The 22211-nt window shown below is 41.9% G+C and overlaps 1 protein-coding gene across 1 annotated transcript in view; it reads right to left on the minus strand.

The window, feature by feature from the left end:
* LOC308409251 (NACHT, LRR and PYD domains-containing protein 3-like) overlaps window positions 1-21856 on the minus strand; it is a gene marked incomplete at both ends in the record, with an annotated part of 70992 nt that extends 49136 nt beyond the window's left edge. Inside the window, 9 exons of the mRNA XM_080901866.1 lie at window positions 115-296; window positions 2591-2764; window positions 4520-4693; window positions 8364-8537; window positions 15152-16955; window positions 17074-17260; window positions 17408-17486; window positions 21334-21435; window positions 21738-21856. Of these exons, the coding sequence (XP_080757992.1) occupies window positions 115-296; window positions 2591-2764; window positions 4520-4693; window positions 8364-8537; window positions 15152-16955; window positions 17074-17260; window positions 17408-17486; window positions 21334-21435; window positions 21738-21856 (2995 nt within the window). The remainder of the gene's footprint in view (window positions 1-114; window positions 297-2590; window positions 2765-4519; window positions 4694-8363; window positions 8538-15151; window positions 16956-17073; window positions 17261-17407; window positions 17487-21333; window positions 21436-21737) is intronic.
* Between the last annotated feature and the right edge of the window lie 355 nt (window positions 21857-22211).

Genomic DNA, 22211 nt, shown 5'->3' on the forward strand with positions numbered 1-22211 from the left:
CAGTGTTTACCTGATCCTCAGTGTGGATCAGTATAATATCAGCCTTATGTCTGCAGTTTAGTGTCAGCAAAACTTTCACATCATATTCATCTCAGCACAACTAAAACATGGTGCCTGACCTCAGAGTTTCAAGTTCACATCCTGGACTCTCCAGAAAACCACACAGCTGCTTCACTCCTGAATCCTGCAGCTTTTCATTGTCACTCAGGTTGAGCTCTCTCAGATGGGAGGGGTTGGATGTCAGTGCTGTTGCCAGATAATCACAGTTGATCCTTGACAAACCACAGCTCTTCAATCTGTATAAACAATGAAAGATGTAAGTTTATTAGACAATTTAGAAAATGGAGACTCCAAACAGCTAAAGCCAACAGGAAGCAGCTTCAAACAAACACAACAAGAGAAAAAACTCAGAATGTTTCACATTAAAGTTGTACATTTATCATAAACACGAAACATACATGAAAAAGTCTTGCTTTTTATTAAAGGAACCACATTGCTTCACTTTGAAAGGTGAAGTTGGATAGAAATTGAAATATTTGAAGTCCAACAACACCTTTTTCCAATCAAATTATTAAAGTAGACAAACTAAAAGCTCATTGCATTTTCATTCCAACATGTCTTCTTCTGACATGGGCTAACAACACTGGTCTCTATGTGCAGCTGGCTGTGAGACCAGTGCTCAGGGACCATCTACAAAGTGCAACAATGAAAAAACATCACACACAAATTTGCTCCCAGCACTTTCACAGAAACATCTACAGTCATTATTTTCACCGAACTCTGTGGGGTCCTTTATTGGAAATTCAAATGTGATTCAAATGGTCAAACAAAAGAGGGTTATGAGGAAATATGATAAAATGTTGTCTATTAGAAGGAAGTTATTGAATCATTTTACTCATAAACCAAACCAAGTGATTGACAAACATGTTTTACAAACTCAGTACTGGACTTTGATCAGCAGGAAAAGCCTGAGGTTTAAAGGAAGCCACATTTGGATATTTTCCACAATTATCAAACCAAGTGGTTATGAGGAAACGCCATCATATTATTGTTCAACATGTTCCAGGGTTCCTCTGGGATCACTGGAACTTGTACAACTGCAGTATTTTCGAATGATTAGAGTCTAAAGTCAGAACACGATTCACTCACTTCTAGATCAACACATATTTAGACATGGTTGTGATCAAAGTACATCAGATTATTGTTGATTATAAGAAATCCTTGTGCCCAGCTCCACAATGATTTCCCGTTTCTTTACTGGAAATGCAAATTGTACAGCAGGTGCTGAGAAACATTAGCAGCATGACAGGCGAGTCTCAGCTTCTTCTTCTCATTCTTCATCATTAATCACACTTTGTTTTCATTCATTTTCTCATCACATTTACTTTTTAACACTATTACAGTTCAGCCACAGATTCACTCAAACACATGATCATGATTCATACAGATGTGAGGAGCACACATCTGTTTGCTGTTCTTTCTTACATGGTTAAGCTTGTAGACTGATCTACAGCTGACTGACACAGAGTTATTTCCTCATTCATAAAATCAATGCTCAGTGGAGAGAGTTCAACTACACAAGTGTACTTTGTTACAAAAGCATAAATCACAGTTAAATATTAGTTTGCTAAACATGAAGCTTTTAAAGCCAATCAGTAATCATTATATTAGGATGGGGACGGCTATAGCATCACAGATTTACCGTCAGCTCAGGATAAAATCTATGATCTCCATCTTTGTAACTCAGACTCTGTGGACAGTGTTGCTGTCAAATTGGAAGTTTCCTGCACTGCAAACAGTTGCACACTGATCGGTGATCCATCGTTGTTCGATTAAAATCAATCACACTGATGGAAACGTGTATGTCACAGTTGGATCTTGGAGATGATGATGTAAATATCTGAGTGAAGATGAGGCTGAAATGACTTTAAGACTTAAACTGAACTCAAACATTTTCAAGGTAGCTGCTCTGGTAACGCTCTGATTGTAATGTGATTACATTTCATCATGAAATGTAATCATATCACAACTGAATCATTAGATTTCAAATCACAAGTAAACTTCATATTCACCAACACTCAGTGTGATGCCATCAGTAAATATCTCAGCCTCCAGCTCACTTGAAAGCATCTGACTACCTGACCAGTAACCATTACCCAGCATGCCATGCAGCTGTGTCAGTTTGTAAATGTGCAATAATTCCTGTTCAAAACAGTTTGTTTCACAGATTGTGGTGTGCTGTGACCTTTGACCCACTAAAGACAGTCAGCTGTGGATTATTTATTGTTGTGTCTGATACTGATAACCATGAGGAAAAATGCTACACAGTTAATGAGGATCCCCTCTCTCTGAATTAGGAAAAGTCAGCAGGTCGTGTATGTACTGCGGGCCACGTGTTGAGTATCGCTGTTTGAAATGTGAACAGTGTTCTACTACAGTCAATGGGCTAAACCAGAGAAGAAGAAAACAGACTTAACCATGAAGATCCTCAGTGTGGATCAGTATAATATCAGCCTTATGTCTGCAGTTTAGTGTCAGCAAAACTTTCACATCATATTCATCTCAGCACAACTAAAACATGGTGCCTGACCTCAGAGTTTCAAGTTCACATCCTGGACTCTCCAGAAAACCACACAGCTGCTTCACTCCTGAATCCTGCAAGTTGTTCAGGCTCAGGTTCAGTTCTCTCAGATTGGAGGGGTTGGACTTCAGTGCTGCTCCCAGATAATCACAGCTGATCTCTGACAAACCACAGCTCTTCAATCTGTATAAACAATGAAAGATGTAAGTTTATTAGACAAAGTGTGAGCTTGAAATCATTCAGTGTTTCATCATCTGTTCAGAGCTGAAGAAACTTCAGAATGTAGAAGTTTAGAAAATAGAAACTCCAAACAGCTGAAGCCAACAGGAAGCAGCTTCAAACAAACACAACAGAGAAAAAACTCATAATTTTTCCACATTAAAGTCGTACATTTCTAACAAGAGTATTTTAAAGACAGTGTTACTGATGATCATCTTCTGTTCAGTTAAAAAAAAATGAAGCTCTAAAGGGCTCAGCCTTTATCTCCAAGAAACAAAGCTGTTCATGGAGACCCACCAGGTCAGCTGATCTACAGACAGCACAAGCATCTTTAACTGAGTCTGAGAGGTGAGCAGTCTTTGGAAGCCTTTGGAAGCCACTACTGTCTGATAGTGATGTTTAAATGATGGCTCAGAGCAGGATTTTGATCATTATTTTGCTTTTCTTCTATTATTATGTTTAGCTTCTGCTTCTCAGATATTCTCTGAAATGTTTCCCACTGTTGGATAAGCTTTCAGAGTTTCTTCATAAAGGAGATCTCCTGTGGAGTCCATCTGTGCACACACAGTACCACCAAACTCGTCTCATACTGAGCATGCAGTCTTTGTAGAATTCATCAGTACTTTGACTGTTTCTCAGGTTAGCCATTTAGCATTTCTCCAGGCTGAGTCACAGAGCATCACATGACGTCACAAAAGCTGATTGGTCAGCTGCAGTGATGGTGACGGAGCAGCATTAATGATGATGCTGTAGAACAACAGGAACACAGGTTATCAGAATGTTAGTGGGTATAGTCATTCCTGCTGCACTGTTTGTCCTTCTTATTGAAGTGACCTGCTGAGAGCTCACATTTTTATCTGTAAAAATTATGTCAGTCTGACTCATCACGTGTTTGGAGGCATGTTTGAGGTTTGCTCTTCTGGAAACTCTCAGTAGAATGTAAGGAATATGGAAAGGAATGGCAACACACTTCAGTCTTTATGGACCTGTTTTTGTACCTGACACAAAACGGGCAGGTACATCATTCTACATGTTTGTACATCAGCTTATGAAATCCTGTCTGCTGTTAAAGTCTTTATTTATTACTCTTCACCTGCTTCACTGTCACTGTGTGGGCGGAGCTGCCTGAGCCCCACCCACACAGACACAGCTCTTCTCTTGAGCTAAACTTCTGCTTAATCTCCGTCTCTTTTCTTCCTCCTCCATCTCTCTTTTCTCTTCTTCAGTGTTCTGCAGCCATGGAGGCTCTCACGGCCGTTAACACACCTATACCTGACCAGTTACCATTACCTAGCATGCGGTGCAGCAGTGTCAGTTTGTAAATGTGCAATAATTCCTGCTCCAAACGGTTTCTGTTTCACAGATTGCGGTGTGCCGTAACCTTTGACCCACTAAAGAGAGTCAGCTGTGGATTATTCATTGTTGTGTCTGATACCTTGAATAATGTTACACAGTTAACCAGGGTCCCCTCTCTCTGAATTAGGAAAGGTCGCCAGGCCGCGTGTTGACCGCAGGCCACATGTTGAGTATCACTGTTTGAAATGTGAAAATCGTTCTACTACAGTCAATGAACTAAACCAGAGAAGAATAAAACAGACTTTACCACCATGAAGATCCTCAGTGTGGATCAGTATAATATCAGCTTTATGTCTGCAGTTCAGTGTCAGCACAACTTTCACATCATATTCATCTCAGCACAACTAAAACATGCTGACTGACCCAAGAGTTTCAAGTTCACATCCTGGACTCTCCAGAAAACAACACAGCTGCTTCACTCCTGAATCCTGCAGGTTGTTCAGGCTCAGGTCCAGCTCTCTCAGATGGGAGGGGTTGGACTTCAGTGCTGCTGTCAGATAATCACAGCTGATCTCTGACAAACCACAGCTCTTCAATCTGTATAAAGAATGAAAGATGTAAGTTTATTAGACAAAGTGTGTGCTTGAAATCATTCAGTTTGTCATAATCTTTTCAGAGCTGAAGAAAGTTCAGAATGTAGAAACTCCAAACAGCTGAAGCCAAGAGGAAGCAGCTTCAAACAAACACAAGAGAAAAAACTCATAATTTTTCCACATTAAAATTGTATATTTCTAACAAGAGTGTTTTAAAGACAGCGTTACTGATGATCATCTTCTCTTCACTAAAACTTTGGTTTTCCACATGTGAGTGCAAAGAGGGAGCCAGGAGGACGACAGGGAGATGGTACAAGACCATCAAGAACCCAGCAAGGAAATGAGCAGAAGGCTTTTGGAGCCTGTTGGATTGAACAATCAAACCAAGTGGCCCTAAAGAAACCCCATCATATTATTGTTCAACATGTACCAGTTTCCTCTGGGATCATTGGAACTTGTACAACTGCAGCATTTTCGAATGATTAGCGTCAGAACATGATTCACTCACTTCTACATCAACACATATCAGATTATTGTTGATCATCAGAAATCCTTGTGCCCAACTCCACAATGATTTCCCGTTTCTTTACTGGAAATGCAACATGTACAGCAGGTCCTGAGAAACATTAGCAGCATGACCTGATTTCAGCTTCTTCTTCTCATTCTTCATCATTAATCACACTTGGTTTTCATTCATTTCCTCATCACATTTACTTTTTAACACTATTACAGTTCAGTCACAGATTCACTCAAACACATGATCATGATTCATACAGATGTGAGGAGCACACATCTGTTAGCTGTTCTTTCTTTCATGGCTAAGCTTGTACACTGATCTACTGACTGACACTGAGTTATTTCCTCATTCATAAAGTCAAAGCTCAGAGGAGAGAGTTCATCTGCACAAGTGTACAGTAGTCCCTCGCCATATTGTGGTTCCCTTTTTGCGGCCTTGCTGTTTCGCACAATTTTTTTTGTGCAACTTTGCATGCTCCCCCCCCCCCCCCCTAAATAAACACAGCACATTGTGTTCTGCATCCTGATTTGCTGTAGAGCATTGTCAATCAATCTCTTATGTGCCGTGTCTCCTGTCCAGTATTGAATGTGTTCAGCTTGTCAAATTTACATAAATGCTCGATCGCTACAGTGTGACTCTGAAGTGCTGTACTGTATGTTTGTAAGTTTTCTCCCCAACAAACACAACAATGTCGACAAAACGTTTTGCACCATGAAAGGCACCTGCGGTAACACCCAAAAGGCAGAGGAAGATGCTAACCATCACACCAAAAGTCCGACTTCTGGACATGCTAAAGGAACACAGAAGTTACCATATTTTACCATAAGGCACACCGGATTATAAGGCGCACTAAGTGAAACAAAACAGTCATATAAGTCGAACTTTACTCAACTCATTCTTCTTGCTTCCTCTACTTCTGTACCATTGATTCATTCATGTTGAATTCTGCTCTATTCTAATGTTCTGGACCTGAAAAGAGGCCTTGATCTTTGGTTTAATTCTAGAACACTCAACTTATTTTTCTATCTGTAATAATTGTAAAAAATAAAGTTGGCTACTTTGCAGATTTCACCTATGGCGGGTTATTTTTAGAACGTAACTCCCGCGATAAACGAAGGACCACTGTACTTTGTTACAAAAGCGGAAATCCCAGTTAAACAGTTTGCCAAACATGAAGCTTTTACAGCCAATCAGTGATCAATATATCAGGATGGGGACAGCAATGGCAGTACAGATTTACCATCAGCTCCGGATAAAATCTATGATCTACATCTTTCTAACTCTGAGACTCTGTGGACAGTGTTGCTGTCAGATTGGAAGTTTCCTGCACTGTAAACATTTACTGTGTTGCACAGTGATCAGTGATCCATAATTGTTTGATTAGAATCAATCACACTGATGAAAACATGTATGTCACAGGTGGATCTTGGAGATGATGTAAATATCTGAGTGAAGATGAGGCTGAAATTACTTTAAGACTAAAACTGAAGTCAATCTTTTTCAAAGCAGCTGCAGACACTCTGTAATCTGATTATATTAGAGTTAATTATTTTAAGATTTTCATTTGCACAAAGTCATGTGACCATTGCTTTTATGTGTCCTAATATGGTTGTCATTGTGCAGATAGAGATGGATAATTAGGAGCTGTATTTTCAGCTTTGCACAGACATGCTATAATTCCCCATTACACATTTAGATTTCACACTTCTATGACCTTAGGCAAGTTCCTGTTTTATATAGTTTAGCGAGACGCTCACTTCTGCTGTTTCGGCATGACACACGTTAGTTTGTGAAAGGTCACACTCTGTATGAGGGCGACTGGAGTGATTGATATCATGCCTTGTATGGTGTCAGGAAGTGACAAAGACATACACACACACACACACACACACACACACACACACACACAAAGGCATATACTTTGCTCACACACACATGCCTGCTTAAAACTGTCACGTGGTTAACTGAATTGTGTGTAACCTCTGTTGTCAATAAAAGAGTGAGGCGGACGCAGAGGAGTTTGAGTTGCTTGGACAGGCGAGTGGCAGCACTGCCCTCCAACGCTCCCCTTGCAAGTAAAACTATTGTGGTGTCTGTGTGGTTGCTTTCAGTAACAGTAGCTGTCCCCATCCTGATATATGTTCAGGAAAACATGAAGCTGTGATTAGCTGACATTGTAAATGCCGGCAAAGCCACTTTACTTTTACACTTTTATTTTGAAAGAGTACCTTAGCACTTCCTCTTTTATTGTGTCAGACTTCCTGTTGTGTTCTCAGTGAAACAACACAAACACGTTGCTTCAGAGTAAAAAACTTTGATTTTTTTTTTTGAAAATACTGATGCAGAACTATGTATTTTATTTACCTGTCACATGCTATAACTTTGGAAAGTTTACACAATATAGTTGAATTCGGGTTTTTTGTGTATGCATGTCATTTGTGTGTGGTTTGGAATGACTAGCTAGGAGATGCGCATGGAGGAGGTTGCTAGCAGGGTCAGCATGATTAGCACCCTTGGAAGCAGAAAGAGGTTGGTTTAATGATTGCAAATGATTGTTTATGTATTTAAGAGACAGAAATGTTGTTGTTAATTCATTTTATTAAATGCTGTAACATAAATTGTTTAAAAGCTATTGATTTATGTCAATGTCACGATTTGCGTTCATCAAAATAATTTTCTATATAGTAAAATGTGAACATTTCTGCACTTTCCACTTAAATGCTATTATTGCATTTGTTTGTGCATCTTTATAGTTTTCACGGTGCCATATTATCGGTGGTTTAAAGAGGAGAGAATAAAGTTGCATCAGTCGAAGCTCTCTGAGTTATGAGTGGTAATTCCAAGTGGGCAGCTACAGACACTTTGAACACAGTTAGCACACACAGAGGCAGACTCTGTCTAAACCCTCAGAACAAAAGCTGTCCACATGTTTCTGTCAGTCCAAATACTTCTTATTGCTGGAAACACACCTTCACACTGCTACAGTCAAAGCTGGAAATCATTCACAAGTAAACATCATATTCACCAACACTCAGTGTGATGTCATCAGTAAATATCTCAGCCTCCGGCTGACCTGAAAGCATCTGACTACCTACCAAGTGTCAGCACAACTTTCACATCATATTCATCTCAGCACAACTAAAACATGGTGACTGACCTCAGAGTTACAAGTCCACATCCTGGACTCTCCAGAAAACCACACAGCTGCTTCACTCCTGAATCCTGCAGGTTGTTCAGGCTCAGGTCCAGCTCTCTCAGGTGGGAGGGGTTGGACTTTAGTGCTGCTGCCAGATAATCACAGCTGATCTCTGACAAACCACAGCCCCACAATCTGTATAAACAATGAAAGATGTAAGTTTATTAGCCAAAGTGTGAGCTTGAAATCATTCAGTGTTTCAAAATCTGTACAGAGCTGAAGAAAGTTCAGAATGTAGAAGTTTAGAAAATGGAAACGCCAAACAGCTGAAGCCAACAGGAAGCAGCTTAAAAATACACAACAGCAGCGATGATGTTGGTACAGTTTCACTTGGAGGCGAAGTCTGTTCACACACACACAGAAAAGAGGCTGCTACCAAGATAGTGAGCTAAGGCTGGGTGTAGTTTAAGACATGAAGTCCAGACTTTACATTTGAACTGGACACAATTATGGCCAGAGATGGGCAGTAACGCGTTACTGTAATCTGATTACTTTTTAAAGTAACAAATAGAATAGAATAGAATAGAATAATCCTTTAATTGTCCCACAAGGGGAAATGTGGTTGTAACAGCAGCCAAAAAGACAAATATACAAACAAACAGTACACAGGACACGGAACAGAAACATACACAATTTTTCTTACATATTTACATTAAGGACAATGGTTAATATAAACAGCGAGTACTGTACAGTTATTAAATTAAATAAAAATAATTACAGGTAAGAGGCACACCAGGTTGTAGTGCGAATTGGTTAATTAACTAACTTATTGCAGTTACAGCATTGATGTAAACATCTATGTTTGTTGGGAGCAGTTCAGATTGTACAGTCTGACAGCTGCAGGGAGGAAGGACCTGCGGAAACGCTCCTTCATGCATCGAGGATGCAGCAGTCTGTCACTGAAGGAGCTCTGCAGTTCAGCAACATCTACATGCATGGGGTGGGAGACTCTGTCCATCAGAGATGTTATTTTGGCCAGAGTCCTTCTGTCTCCCACCACCTGTACTGGGTCCAGGGTGCATCCCAGAACAGAGCTGGCCTTCCTGATGAGTTTATCCAACCTCTTCCTCTCAGCTGCCAATAAACTGCTGCTCCAACATACCACACTGTAAATAATGTAAGGGATTACTATTGCAAAAAAGTAGATTACTGTTACTTTTCTGTAAGCACGCTACGTTACTCTTACAGTTTAGCAATGCAGTTTGTGTTTGTTTGTAAGTGTCTCATAACAATTATGTAAGCATGTGCGACATCCGTGGCAACGTGAGAGTACGACCATACAGCGTTAAAAGCGTGGAAATACTTACATTACTTCCAAGTTTTATTTTGCAAAATGTGACTAAAATTAGTGTCCGCTGTACACTCTTCGTGGGAAGAAAACTTCTTTCTACTGCGAAACTTCAAATCTGATAAACCCTCTAGGCAAGCCGCCACGGCAATGTGAAATCAACAAGGAAACCCCCAGATCCACCCAATGACATGACTGCTGTGGCACTGGGCAGATCTCCAATTGCTCAACTCCTGCTAAACAGGTGAAAATAGATTTAAGAGCGACAGGACTAGAGATGGGTATCGTTTAGGTTTTATCCGATACCGATGCCAAACCGGTACTTTTGAAACTGCCAGTGCTTAAACGGTGCTCAAACTGGTGCTTAAAGAATAGAGAACACAGACTTTGTCCAAAAACCCCTTATGTTTTTCATTTTTAGCATTCTCTTTTTTTCTGCAAAATGATAACAAAGTTAGCCTTTTCTGTTAATACAACATACCTATTTTGGTTGCTCAAACAATGGAAAACACAAACTTTGTCCTAAAACCTCTCATGTTTAGCTGGGTTTTTTTTGTAAAAAGATAACAATGTTAGCTATAGGGCATACAGTGGCATGCAAAGGTTTGGGCAACCTTGTTAATAGTCATTATTTTCCTGTATAAATCGTTGGTTGTTACAATAAAAAATGTCAGTTAAATATATCATATAGGAGACACACACAGTGATATTTGAGAAGTGAAATGAAGTTTATTGCATTTTCAGAAAGTGTGCAATAATTCTTTAAACAAAATCAGGCAGGTGCATAAATTTGGGCACTGTTGTCATTTTATTGATTCCAAAACCTTTAGAACTAATTATTGGAACTCAAATTGGCTTGGTAAGCTCAGTGACCCCTGACCCTACATACACAGGTGAATCCAATAATGAGAAAGAGTATTTAAGGGGTCAATTGTAAGTTTCCCTCCTCTTTTAATTTTGTCTGAAGAGTAGCAACATGGGGGTCTCAAAACAACTGTCAAATGACCTGAAGACAAAGATTGTTCACCATCATGGTTCAGGGGAAGGATACAGAAAGCTGTCTCAGAAATTCAAGATGTCTGTTTCCACAGTTAGGAACATATTGAGAAAATGGAAGACCACAGGCTCAGTTCAAGTTAAGACTCGAGGTGGGAGACCAAGAAAAATCTCAGATAGACAGAAGCGATGAACGGTGAGAACAGTCAGAATCAACCCACAGACCAGCACCAAAGACCTACAACATCATCTTGCAGCAGATGGAGTCACTGTGCATCGTTCAACCATTTGGCACACTTTACACAAGGAGGTACTGTATGCGAGAGTGATGCAGAGGAAGCCTTTTCTCCGCCCACAGCACAAACAGAGGTGCTTCAGGTTTGCTAAAGCACATTTGGACAAGCCAGCTTCATTCTGGAATAAGGTGCTGTGGACTGATGAAACTAAAATTGAGTTATTTGGGCATAACAAGGGGCGTTATGCATGGAGGAAAAAGAACACAGCATCCCAAGAAAAACACCTGCTACCTACAGTAAAATATATGGTGGTGGTTCCATCATGCTGTGGGGCTGTGGGGCCAGTGCAGGGACTGGGAATCTTGTCAAAGTTGAGGGACACATGGATTCCACTCAGTATCAGCAGATCCTGGAGACCAATGTCCAGGAATCAGTGACAAAGCTGAAGCTGTGCCGGGGCTGGATCTTTCAACAAGACAAAGACCCGAAACACTGCTCAAAATCCACTAAGGCATTCATGCAGAGGAACAAGTACAACGTTCTGGAACAGTCATCTCAGTCCCCAGACCTGAATATTATTGTAAACCTGTGGTGTGAGTTAAAGAGAGCTGTCCATGCTCATAAGCCATCAAACCTGAATGAACTAGAGATGTTTTGTAAAGAGGAATGGTCCAAAATACCTTCAACCACAATCCAGAGTCTCATTGGAACCTGCAGGAAGCGTTTAGAGGCTGTAATTTCTGCAAAAGGTGGATCTACTAAATATTTTTTTCATTTCTTTTTTTGTGGTGCCCAAATTTATGCACCTGCCTGATTTTGTTTAAACAATTATTGCACACTTTCTGTAAATCCAATAAACTTCATTTCACTTCTCAAATATCACTGTGTGTGTCTCCTATATGATATATTTAACTGACAATTTTTATTGTCTGTCAGTGCGCCCCAGGGTGGCTGTGGCTACAATGTAGCTTGCTTTCACCAGTGTGTGAATGTGTGTGTGAATGGGTGGATGACTGGATGTGTAAAGCGCTTTGGGGTTCTTAGGGACTAGTAAAGCGCTATACAAATACAGGCCATTTACCATATAAACTAGTTCTAAAGTTTTTGGAATCAATAAAATGACAACAGTGCCAAAATTTATGCACCTGCCTGATTTTGTTTAAAGAATTATTGCACACTTTCTGAAAATGCAATAAACTTCATTTCTCTTCTCAAATATCACTGTGTGTGTCTCCTATATGATATATTTAACTGACATTTTTTATTGTAACAACCAACGATTTATACAGGAAAATAATGACTATTAACAAGGTTGCCCAAACGTTTGCATCCCACTGTATATGGTATCACTCTATCAAACAAGAAGACAGCCGCATGTAACTACAACGGTGTTTGCTAGTTCACCTTACGTGCATTAATTTAATAACATGGTTAGCGTACTCAACGTAAATTACACACGAACAACATTAAGCTACTCGCCCAGAGAAGAGCAGCTGCTGCTGCCATCATCATCCATCATCATTTCTGCTACACTGGCAGGGCTAGGGGCCAGGACTCTCCTCTTCGGGTTCTTGGGGGACGTTGCTAACTCCAGGTCCGTTAACAGGCACCACACCCGCAGTAGATGTGCTTGGTGTGAGGTCTTGCAGCAAGCTATCAAATATGGTGCATTTTTCGGCTTTTAAAAAAACGTTATGCGTCGCCAGGTGTTTCATCAGATTCAAGGTGTTAACCCCTTTGCACAGTGTCACCTTAAAGCACTTGTTGCAGGCTGCTGAGTTTGCATATTTTGAAGTACAGCCAGACTTTTTTTTTTTTTTTTGCCCGTCCTGTTTGGCTCTTTTGGCATCAGAATTATTGTCTAAATGTGAGGAAAGATGCCCAATGGATTTACTTTACCAAATTGACCATCCCAGCCTTGCCGTAATGGTCTATTTGATTCACCTTTTATTGTTTATTTTATTTATTTATTTATTTTTATTTTCACTTGCTAGATACGGGACAGACTTGAATGAGGAAAAGAAAAGGGAGAAAGGAAGAGGGGGACAAAACAGCGGAGAACAGGGACGGGGATAAAGGGCAAAAAAACAAAAACCAACTAAATAAGCAGACAAAAAAAAAATACATATATCGATCACCTGGATCACCTGTTGAGAAAGAAAAAAGAAAACAAGCAGAAGAAAACTAGAGCAATTCAATAAACAACATCACGATGATCTATGGGAATATAACAGTAAATACTAAATATTAAACATTATTGTGCAGCACATAAGATCAACAGAACACAGTGTGCTTTGAGGTAGGAGCCAAAAAGGGTGTAGTTTGTGGGTGTGAGCACCCGTGTTTACACCTGTGAGCATGGACGCACTTGTTTTTAAAAGGTTCCTTCATGTAATGATCTGCTAGAGGGTGTGGGGGGGCCACAGCCCCGTTCTCCAGGGCATGAAGCAGGTATGGAGGAGATCAAAACTCCAGACATCCAGAGGCCCTCAGAACACAAGAGACCAAGGAAGACTAACAGAGGGGCAGCCGCGCCACTGTCCCAGAAAGAGCTGAGGAGAGTCCCAGATGAGGGGTCACTCAGCAGCCGCGGAGCAGAAGCCAGGGGGGGTTGCAGTGGCGTGCCCGTGAGCTCTGCCGGCAGCCAGCTGCGCCAGAGTGACCGAGCCCCAGGCCGAGGGCACCCCACCCCCGAAGTGGCCCGAGCGAGCCCCAGGCTCCAGGCCCCAATAAGCAGCCACCAAGGAGTGAGCCGGTGTGAACCTGGGCGCCCATCCCCGGAAACAAAGAACCACCAACGCACCGATGTCTGAGGGCGTCTGCCAAGACAGCCAGACTTTTTACGGCTTCACCATGGGCATTTCTAATCTGTACCTTTGCTCCCTTAGAACGTACGTACCTGGGCCCGCCTACTATCCTTGGAAAGGTAAAATGATCCAAAGTGTATGACATCTCAAGAAAAAAAAATAAGCACCGAAATGTGCGCTGCTTTTCGGTCTGGTTACTACCGTGTATGTCAGAACCGGCACCAGATACCGATACCCATCCCTAGACAGAACTTAGAGCTGCTGAGTGTTTGATTTTATTAATTTTTTGCTGTGTTTTACTTGCATCTATTTGAAAGACTGCATGTAAAAACAAGAAATTATTTTATTTTATATGCCAGAATATACAGAAAATAGGTTTATGTGTTAAACAAATTTCTCCAAGTCAAAGACTGTTGCATATAATTCAATTTGTGCTTAATGTAATGTGCATGGGGTTCTGGGGGTGCTCCGACTCCGGAATGGGGCCCTGGCTGGGCCTTGGAGGCTTGGGTCCTGGTTGGTGGTCGCCGGGGTTGTGGGCGGGTGGGTGTATGGGGGATCAGCCTGGCGCGGGGTGCCGCCAGTGCATTGAGCCACCTGAGGGGCTCTTCAACTGGTGGGGGAGGTTGCTACATATTTGCAGGAGGTCTCCTCTCTCCAGGAACTCACTCTGCAGGTGGGGGAGAGATATAGGAGAGGTGGAGGAAGAACTCAGCCTGGGTGTCTATTGTCTTGTGTAGTCTGGGAGATGAGTGGATGATGGGGTGGGTGCAGTTTTCTCTGTGGTGGGGTCGGGTGGGCTGCCCCGGGCTCTGTGGGGCCAGGAGGCACTGCTGAACTGAGAGTATGGGCTGCCTACAGGGGTAAGCGGGGGATTCAGTTCACCAGCAGCTACAGAGACTGGACACACCATACAGAGCGACTGTACCAGTGAGGCTGCAACGAACACCTTCTACTGCATCTTTAACTGAGGGATGCACTGAATTTAGTTTATAAGACTAGAAAAACACGACACTTTTGACTGCTATGAAATATTAAAACAATCATCATGGGGCGATCGTGGCTCAAGAGTTGGGAGTTCGTCTTGTAATCGGACGGTTGCCGGTTCGAGCCCAGGCTCCGACAGTCTCGGTCGTTGTGTCCTTGGGCAAGACACTTCACCCGTTGCCTACTGGTGGTGGTCAGAGGGCCCGGTGGCGCCAGTGTCTGGCAGCCTCGCCTCTGTCAGTGCGTCCCAGGGTGGCTGTGGCTACACTGTAGCTTGCTATCACCAGTGTGTGAATGTGTGTGTGAATGGGTGGATGATTGTGTATAGTGTAAAGCGCTTTGGGGTACTTAGGTACTAAGCTTGATTATTTTTAATTGTTTGTCTCTGATTTTTATAGAAACAACAAATGAAGGTATGAGCACATATTTACTTACAGAGCTTTGTTGGAGGCTTTGACCACTGGCAGCAGCCTCAGAAGAGCCTCCTCTGAAGCGGAGTATTTCTTCAGCTCAAACACATCCAGATCTTTTTCTGATGACAGTAAAATGAAGACCAGAGCTGACCACTGAGCAGGAGACAGTTTATCTGTGGAGAGACTTCCTGAACTCAGGGATTGTTGGATCTCCTCCACTAGAGAATGATCATTCAGTTCATTCAGACAGTGGAGCAAATTTATGCTTTGCTCTGCAGACAGATTCTCACTGAGCTTCTCCTTGATGTACTGGACTGTTTCCTGATTGGTCTGTGAGTCACATCCTCTCTGTGTCACCAGACCTCGAAGGAGAGTCTGACTGGTCCGCAGTGAAAGACCCAGGAGGAAGCGGAGGAACAAATCCAGGTGTCCATTTGGACTCTGTAAAGTCTTGTTCACAGCACTCTGGTAGACCGATTTTAAATTGCTAATTTTTCTAAATAATTTAAACTTCTTAGTAGTAATTTGTTCTTCTTCCAGCAGATTGAGTCCAGAGTTGATGAAGGTCAGATGGACATGAAGAGCAGCCAGAAACTCCTGAACACTCAGATGGATGAAGCAGAACACCTTGTCCTGGTACAGTCCTTTCTCCTCTTTAAAGACCTGTGTGAACACTCCTGAGTACACTGAGGCTGCTCTGATATCGATGCCACAGTCTGTCAGGTTTGATTCATAGAAGATCAGGTTTCCTTTCTGCAGCTGATCAAAAGCCAGTTTTCCCAGAGACTCAATCATCTTCCTGCTCTCTGGACTCCAGTGTGGATCTGTCTCAGCTCCTCCATCATACTTGACCTTCTTCAGTTTGGCCTGAACCACCAGGAAGTGGATGTACATCTCAGTTAGGGTCTTGGGCAGCTGTCCTCCCTCTCTGGTTTTCAGTACATCCTCCAGAACTGTAGCAGTGATCCAGCAGAAGACTGGGATGTGGCACATGATGTGGACACTTCGTGATGTCTTGATGTGGGAGATGATCCTGCTGGAATACTTCTTGTCTCTGAATCTCTTCCTGAAGTACTCCTCCTTCTGTGGGTCAGTGAACCCTCTGACCTCTGTCACCATGCCAACACATGCAGGAGGGATCTGATTGGCTGCTGCAGGTCGTGTGGTTATCCAGAGGTGAGCAGAGGGAAGCAGTTTCCCCTTGATGAGGTTTGTCAGCAGCACATCCACTGAGCTGGACTTTCTAGGGTCAGTTAGGATTTTAGTTTTATGGAAGTCCAGAGGAAGTCGACACTCATCCAGACCATCAAAGATGAACAGAACCTGGAAGTCTTCAAAGCTGCAGATTTCTGCTTCTTTGGTTTCAGTAAAGAAGTGATGAACAAGTTCCACCAAGCTGAACGTTTCCTCTTTCAGCACATTCAGCTCTCTGAAAGTGAATGGAAATATGAACTGGAAGTCCTGGTTGGCTTTGTCTTCAGCCCAGTCGAGGGTGTATTTCTGTGTTAAGACTGTTTTCCCAATGCCAGCCACTCCCTTTGTCAGCACTGTTCTGATTGGTTCTTCTCTTCCAGGTGAAGCTTCAAAGATGTCTTCTTGTCTGATTGTTATTTCTGGTCTGTCTGATTTCCTGGATGCTGTTTCAATCTGTCTGACCTCATGTTCATCATTAACCTCTGCAGTCCCTCCCTCTGTGATGTAGAGCTCTGTGTAGATCTGATTCAGAAGGGTTGGGTTTCCTGCTTTAGCGATCCCCTCAAACACACACTGGAACTTCTTCTTCAGCTCAGATTTAAGTTTACGTTGGCAAACTTCAGCAAGATGTTCTCAATAAATAAACAAAGAATATCACTTCATTATTTACAAATACCATATGACAACTTTTTCTGAACAAATGTTATTCATCTCTTGAGAGAGCTTAAATATTCAGAGATATCCTCTTACTGCTCTGCAGATGGTCAGCCAACTCCTCCTGCTTCATTCTCCTCAGAAAGTCTAGTGTGATCTTCACAAATGCCTCGCTGCTGCTGTTTCTCTGACTCTCTAAGAATTCTGGGTAATCTGGACTCAGAACCTTCTGGATCTTCTTCAGCTCATTCTTCACAAAAGTGATGATGTTGTCCTCCAGCAGCTGGAACAGAATACTTTATGAATGATCCATGGAGCCAAACATCAGATCCATGTTGGACACACTGACAATCCACTGGTCTATAAAGATCAGCATGGAGATGACTGTGAACAGAATAGATGTAAAAGTAGTTTTTGTACATGTACAGACCATAAATATGGAGTCCAGGTGTGTTTGATGCTGCTGGGCAGACTGACCACTGGAAAGCTCTGAGCTCTCCTGGTCCACTCTGTGGAGGAATCACGAAGAATTAGTTCAAGCCGAGGATAAAGAACCAGTAGACTTCTGCTCAAATAACTTCATCTGAATTAAGTTAGTCAAGTGAACACTCCGGATATTATTTCATTGAAGAGTTAATCCATCCAAGCACAGGTGTGTACTGATTTACACAACACAGGTACGGTGGCTCATAGAGGTGGGAATCACCATACATCCCACGATACGATATTATTGCAATTTTTTAAAATCTTTTGCGATATTCAGATTCTGTACATAAAGGTAAACTTTATCAATATTCATTTTATCTAATATCAAAGTCTCACACTCAGTCTTTCTCTCATTTCAGTCAGTTTTATTGTTGACAAACTTGAACGGTTTGTATTACAGTCTAGTCCAACTTAACTGAATGCAACCATCTGGTACAATTATAGCTATTCTGAACTATGCAATTTATGAAAACTATGCAGCCCATTCAGCAACTGAAGAATTTGAAAGTAAATGAAAACAAAATATAATTTTACATTAAATAAAAAAGTTTTAAACTTAATTAAATAAAACATGTCTTAAATTAAAATAAGTAAACTGTCATGTTTATTGCTGCTAAAAAAAACATTAAACACATTTGGACAGTGAAGGAATGTCAGGATTCTTGCTCAGAAAAAGGAGCTGATCAACATGCTCTGAAGTCAGAGCATGTTCCAGTCCACAAAAACTTTTTTTGTAACAAAATATCGATTTCTGCTGTCCCTGTATCGATACATTATTAGCAAACAAAATATGACGATACTACACAGTATCGATTTTTTCCCCCACCCCTAGTGGCTCATGACAGGCAAATTGGTGCTCAATAAACATTTAACCACCTGATCTGCATATTTGAATAATTATCCTGAGTATGTGCATTAGTATTGGACTTTGAGCTGTGTGTTGTTCCTGCTCTTCACTCTTTCTAGCAGCTTCTGTCCTGTAAAGCTTTGTCAGCTGCAATGAATCTACAACAACAGCATGATACGTTTCTGGAGTTTGAACAATCACAGATTTGACTTGGGACTGACCTCAAACAACTTGTTGTCATGGTAATAGTCTACATATTCATTGGCTCCCAGTCAGTGTAGTTATGTGTGTACAAAGTAAGAAGACGCTTCAGACAGATGTTCCCACACACACAGCAGTAAAACATCAGACTACGTGGACAGATGAATGCTTGAAGCCTCCAAACATTTACATGGAAAAGCTTCAAATGTCTGTTTGTGTCAACAGTTCAGTGAGCAGAAGATGAACTGATCTCCCCAAGGCACAAAGTGTTCTCCATCTATAAGATACAAATGGCCTGCCTGCATTTGTATAGCGCTTTTCTAGTCCTTAAGGACCCCAAAGCGCTTTACACTACATTCAGTCATTCACCCATTCACACACACATTCACACACTGGCAATAGCAAGCTACACTGTAGCCACAGCCGCCCTGGGCGCACTGACAGAGGCGAGGCTGCCGGACACTGGCGCCACCGGGCCCTCTGACCACCACCAGTAGGCAAACATGGGGTTAGTATCTTGCCCAAGGATATTTGGCATGCAGCCAGGAGGCAGCCTGGGATCGAACCACCGACCTTCTGATTGGTGGCTGACCTGCTCTGCCACCTGAGCTACAGCCACCCCGGCTGTAGCTCAGGAAACTTTTGTGAAACTTTTCCTACAGAAACTGGAACAACTATAAACATTTGTGTAACTGCTGATCAGTCCTACATCACTGAGGGAATCTAAGCTCAGTCCTTCACACAGAGCAGCTTCAGCTCTGGGACTTCTACAATATTTCTGCTGGATTAGGATCCAGAGTTTGAGTTCGTTTAGTGCTTATAAAACTTTGTTTTTTCTTTGACCGTCCTTTAGAAGAATGACTTGTTTGCTTTGTGTCACTGTCTGACTTTCTCATGAGACTCAGTGATTCTACAAGAGGAGCAGCAGTAGGATGACTTAGAGCCCAGTTAATAACACTAAATAAAATATGAGGTCTCTGACAGTTATTAGACATGATCTTGGAGAAATACTTTGTTTCTGCTGCTCTTACAGCCTTCTGATTGATAACAATGATCTGGTAAGATTATTCAACCAAGGCTGGGTTTTAGGTTTTAGACTCCTGGTTGTGAGAGGACCACTGGAATCAAAGATTTCCACAGGCGGGATATTTGATAACTCCTGACATCCTGGGGCCAGTGGGGACTGCTCCTCAATAGCGGCTAAGATACACACAGGCGCCATCTTGACACAACCCTATGACAGGCAGCTTGGAGCTGAGTACAATATAAAGCACCTTGAGGCGACTGTTGTTGTGATTGGGCGCTATATAAATAAAACTGAATTGAATTGATGGAGGTCTCATTAACAGCAGCCAGTATGAGCCAGGCTTTAGCTGCTTAGATGTTACCCTGGGTCTCTTTGTGACCTCTCAGACTGTTTAACAGATCAGACATAAAGACATGAGAATCAGAGACCAAGTGTTACGTGCAGGCTGTGTGCAGGCAGTGTGCAGGCAGGAGTGGTGATATGAAGGACCCAAAATGCAGACTCACGGAAATCAAAGGTGAACCTAAATACAGCTTTAATGCTGAACTCCCAAAAAAGTAACAAAACTGAGACCCCAAGGTAAACTTTACACAGACAGAACACACAGCAAAATAAGGGTAGATCGCGACACGGACACAGAGAAACACAGGGCTTAAATACATAGAGGGAGCAATCAGGGAATGGGTAACAGGAGGGAAACACAGCTGGGGCAAATCAGTCCTAACGAGACAAGAGGAAAGAAAAACCAGACACATTAACATCAGACATGGACCTTCAAAATTAAAGAGGAAACATAACACAGACTGAACTAAAGACACAGACTCACATGCAGGCACTGCAACAAAGGGAACAAAGACATGGGACCAGGGCAGACAGACACTGACTGGACACGGGGATATAGCAACTAAGGACTACACAGAGACATAAACCATAAGACATAACTCTAACGAAGAAACCAAAGAATAGAAATAATAAATAATACAATAAACTCAAAACCCTGGGTCAACGACCCAGGCATCCTAACACCAAGCAGCTCTGTTCTTTAAAGACAAACATGAACCCACTCAGTACAGACTTTCCCCAGAGATATGAGCATCACTGTCCTGAAACAGCAAATGACCAAGTCTAAGATTTTTATCTTTGTTTTTTCATTGTTTTCTTTTTAATGAATATCTTGATCCCTTGTGGGGATAGGTTAATTGGATAATCCAAATTGCCACTAGGTGTGAATGTGCGAGTGAATGTGAGTATGAATGGTTGTCTGTCCTTGTGTGTTAGCCCTGCGACAGACTGGCGACCTGTCCAGGGTGTACCCCGCCTCTCGCCCTATGACAGCTGGGATTGGCTATTTACATGAAAAGGGAAAGATAATCTCTGAATCGAGGAGGGGGCCTAAGGGTACATCTTTCGCCATCTTACAATGCTGTGATTGCAGCCATTCCCCAACCATTGATCAGTGGGCTTTGATCACTGGTTGTTGATCAATGGTCATGAGAATTTGCATATTAATAATCAAGGAACTGAACTCCCAGCCTATTGTTCCTTCAGTGGGCTGGTTTCAGTCATTATGCAAATGCACTGTTTATAAGATTGGGGAAACTTGCAGTCAGCTGAGACTGAAGAAGTCACTTGGATGAATGACAAAACGTTTCTCCCACTGAAAACGCTACGTCCAGATGAACAGAATCCACTTTTGGCGCTTTTTAATGGATCTTTGTAAAAATCAGAGGATTTTCAGGTCATATTTATCCGGGAAAACACAAATATGTAACGGAACTCATCACAGTTCTCTGACCTCATTGGTCCAGGTTCATCACTGAAGTTTGGATTGTGACCTTTGGACCGGTCACTGGTCACAGACAGACGGCTGGATCCTCCAGACGGGGTCCTCTGACCTCTGCAGACAAACACGTTTTATTTAATGATAAATTCTCCAATAAAGTCATTGAAGCAGCTCTGATCACACAGACTGCAGATAATGCAGCTGCTTCCTGTCAGTAACAGTCCTCTTAGATCAGAGTACAGCTTTTTACAGGAAAACTGGACAAAACTAACTTTTGTTAGAAATTCATTTTCATTTCCTCTCAGCACACAAACCAACCCAGTCATAAAATCAACCAGAATCAACAGTATAATATAATAATGTATAATGTTAGTGCAGAACTATTTCTGTTAACTCAGTGAGTTCAGCTCTCTGACCTCGATGGTCCAGGTTCATCACTGAAATTTGGATTGTGACCTTTGGACCGGTCACTGGTCACAGACGGACGGCTGGATCCTGCAGACTCTGCTCTTTCCTCCTCTTCCTCCATCATCATCTTCTTGTGGACTTCAGTCAGTCTGAGAGGTAAACCAAAAACACTCAGTGAGTTCACATTAACAGAAGTAACTGAGTTACGGTCGCTGACCTCTGACTGTAATGTAACCTAGAAACCAGGTCAATATGTCTGTAGGTTCTCAGTCATCCAGGTCATGATGATCTAAAAAGCTTGGAAAGAAAAGAGACTCCTTTAAATTTCTTGAAGACGTTTCATCTGAGAAGCTTCTTCAGTTCTAAAACCAAACACTGCACAGTTCCAGATATTTAAACCCTTGAGGAAAAGAAAGAGGGTCGCTGACCCACTATTGATCATATGACTTATTACAAGATCAATAGTGTGTTTTACTGATTCT

This window comes from Rhamphochromis sp. 'chilingali' (genome assembly GCF_963969265.1).
Source record: "Rhamphochromis sp. 'chilingali' genome assembly, chromosome: 1".
NCBI lineage: Eukaryota > Metazoa > Chordata > Actinopteri > Cichliformes > Cichlidae > Rhamphochromis > Rhamphochromis sp. 'chilingali'.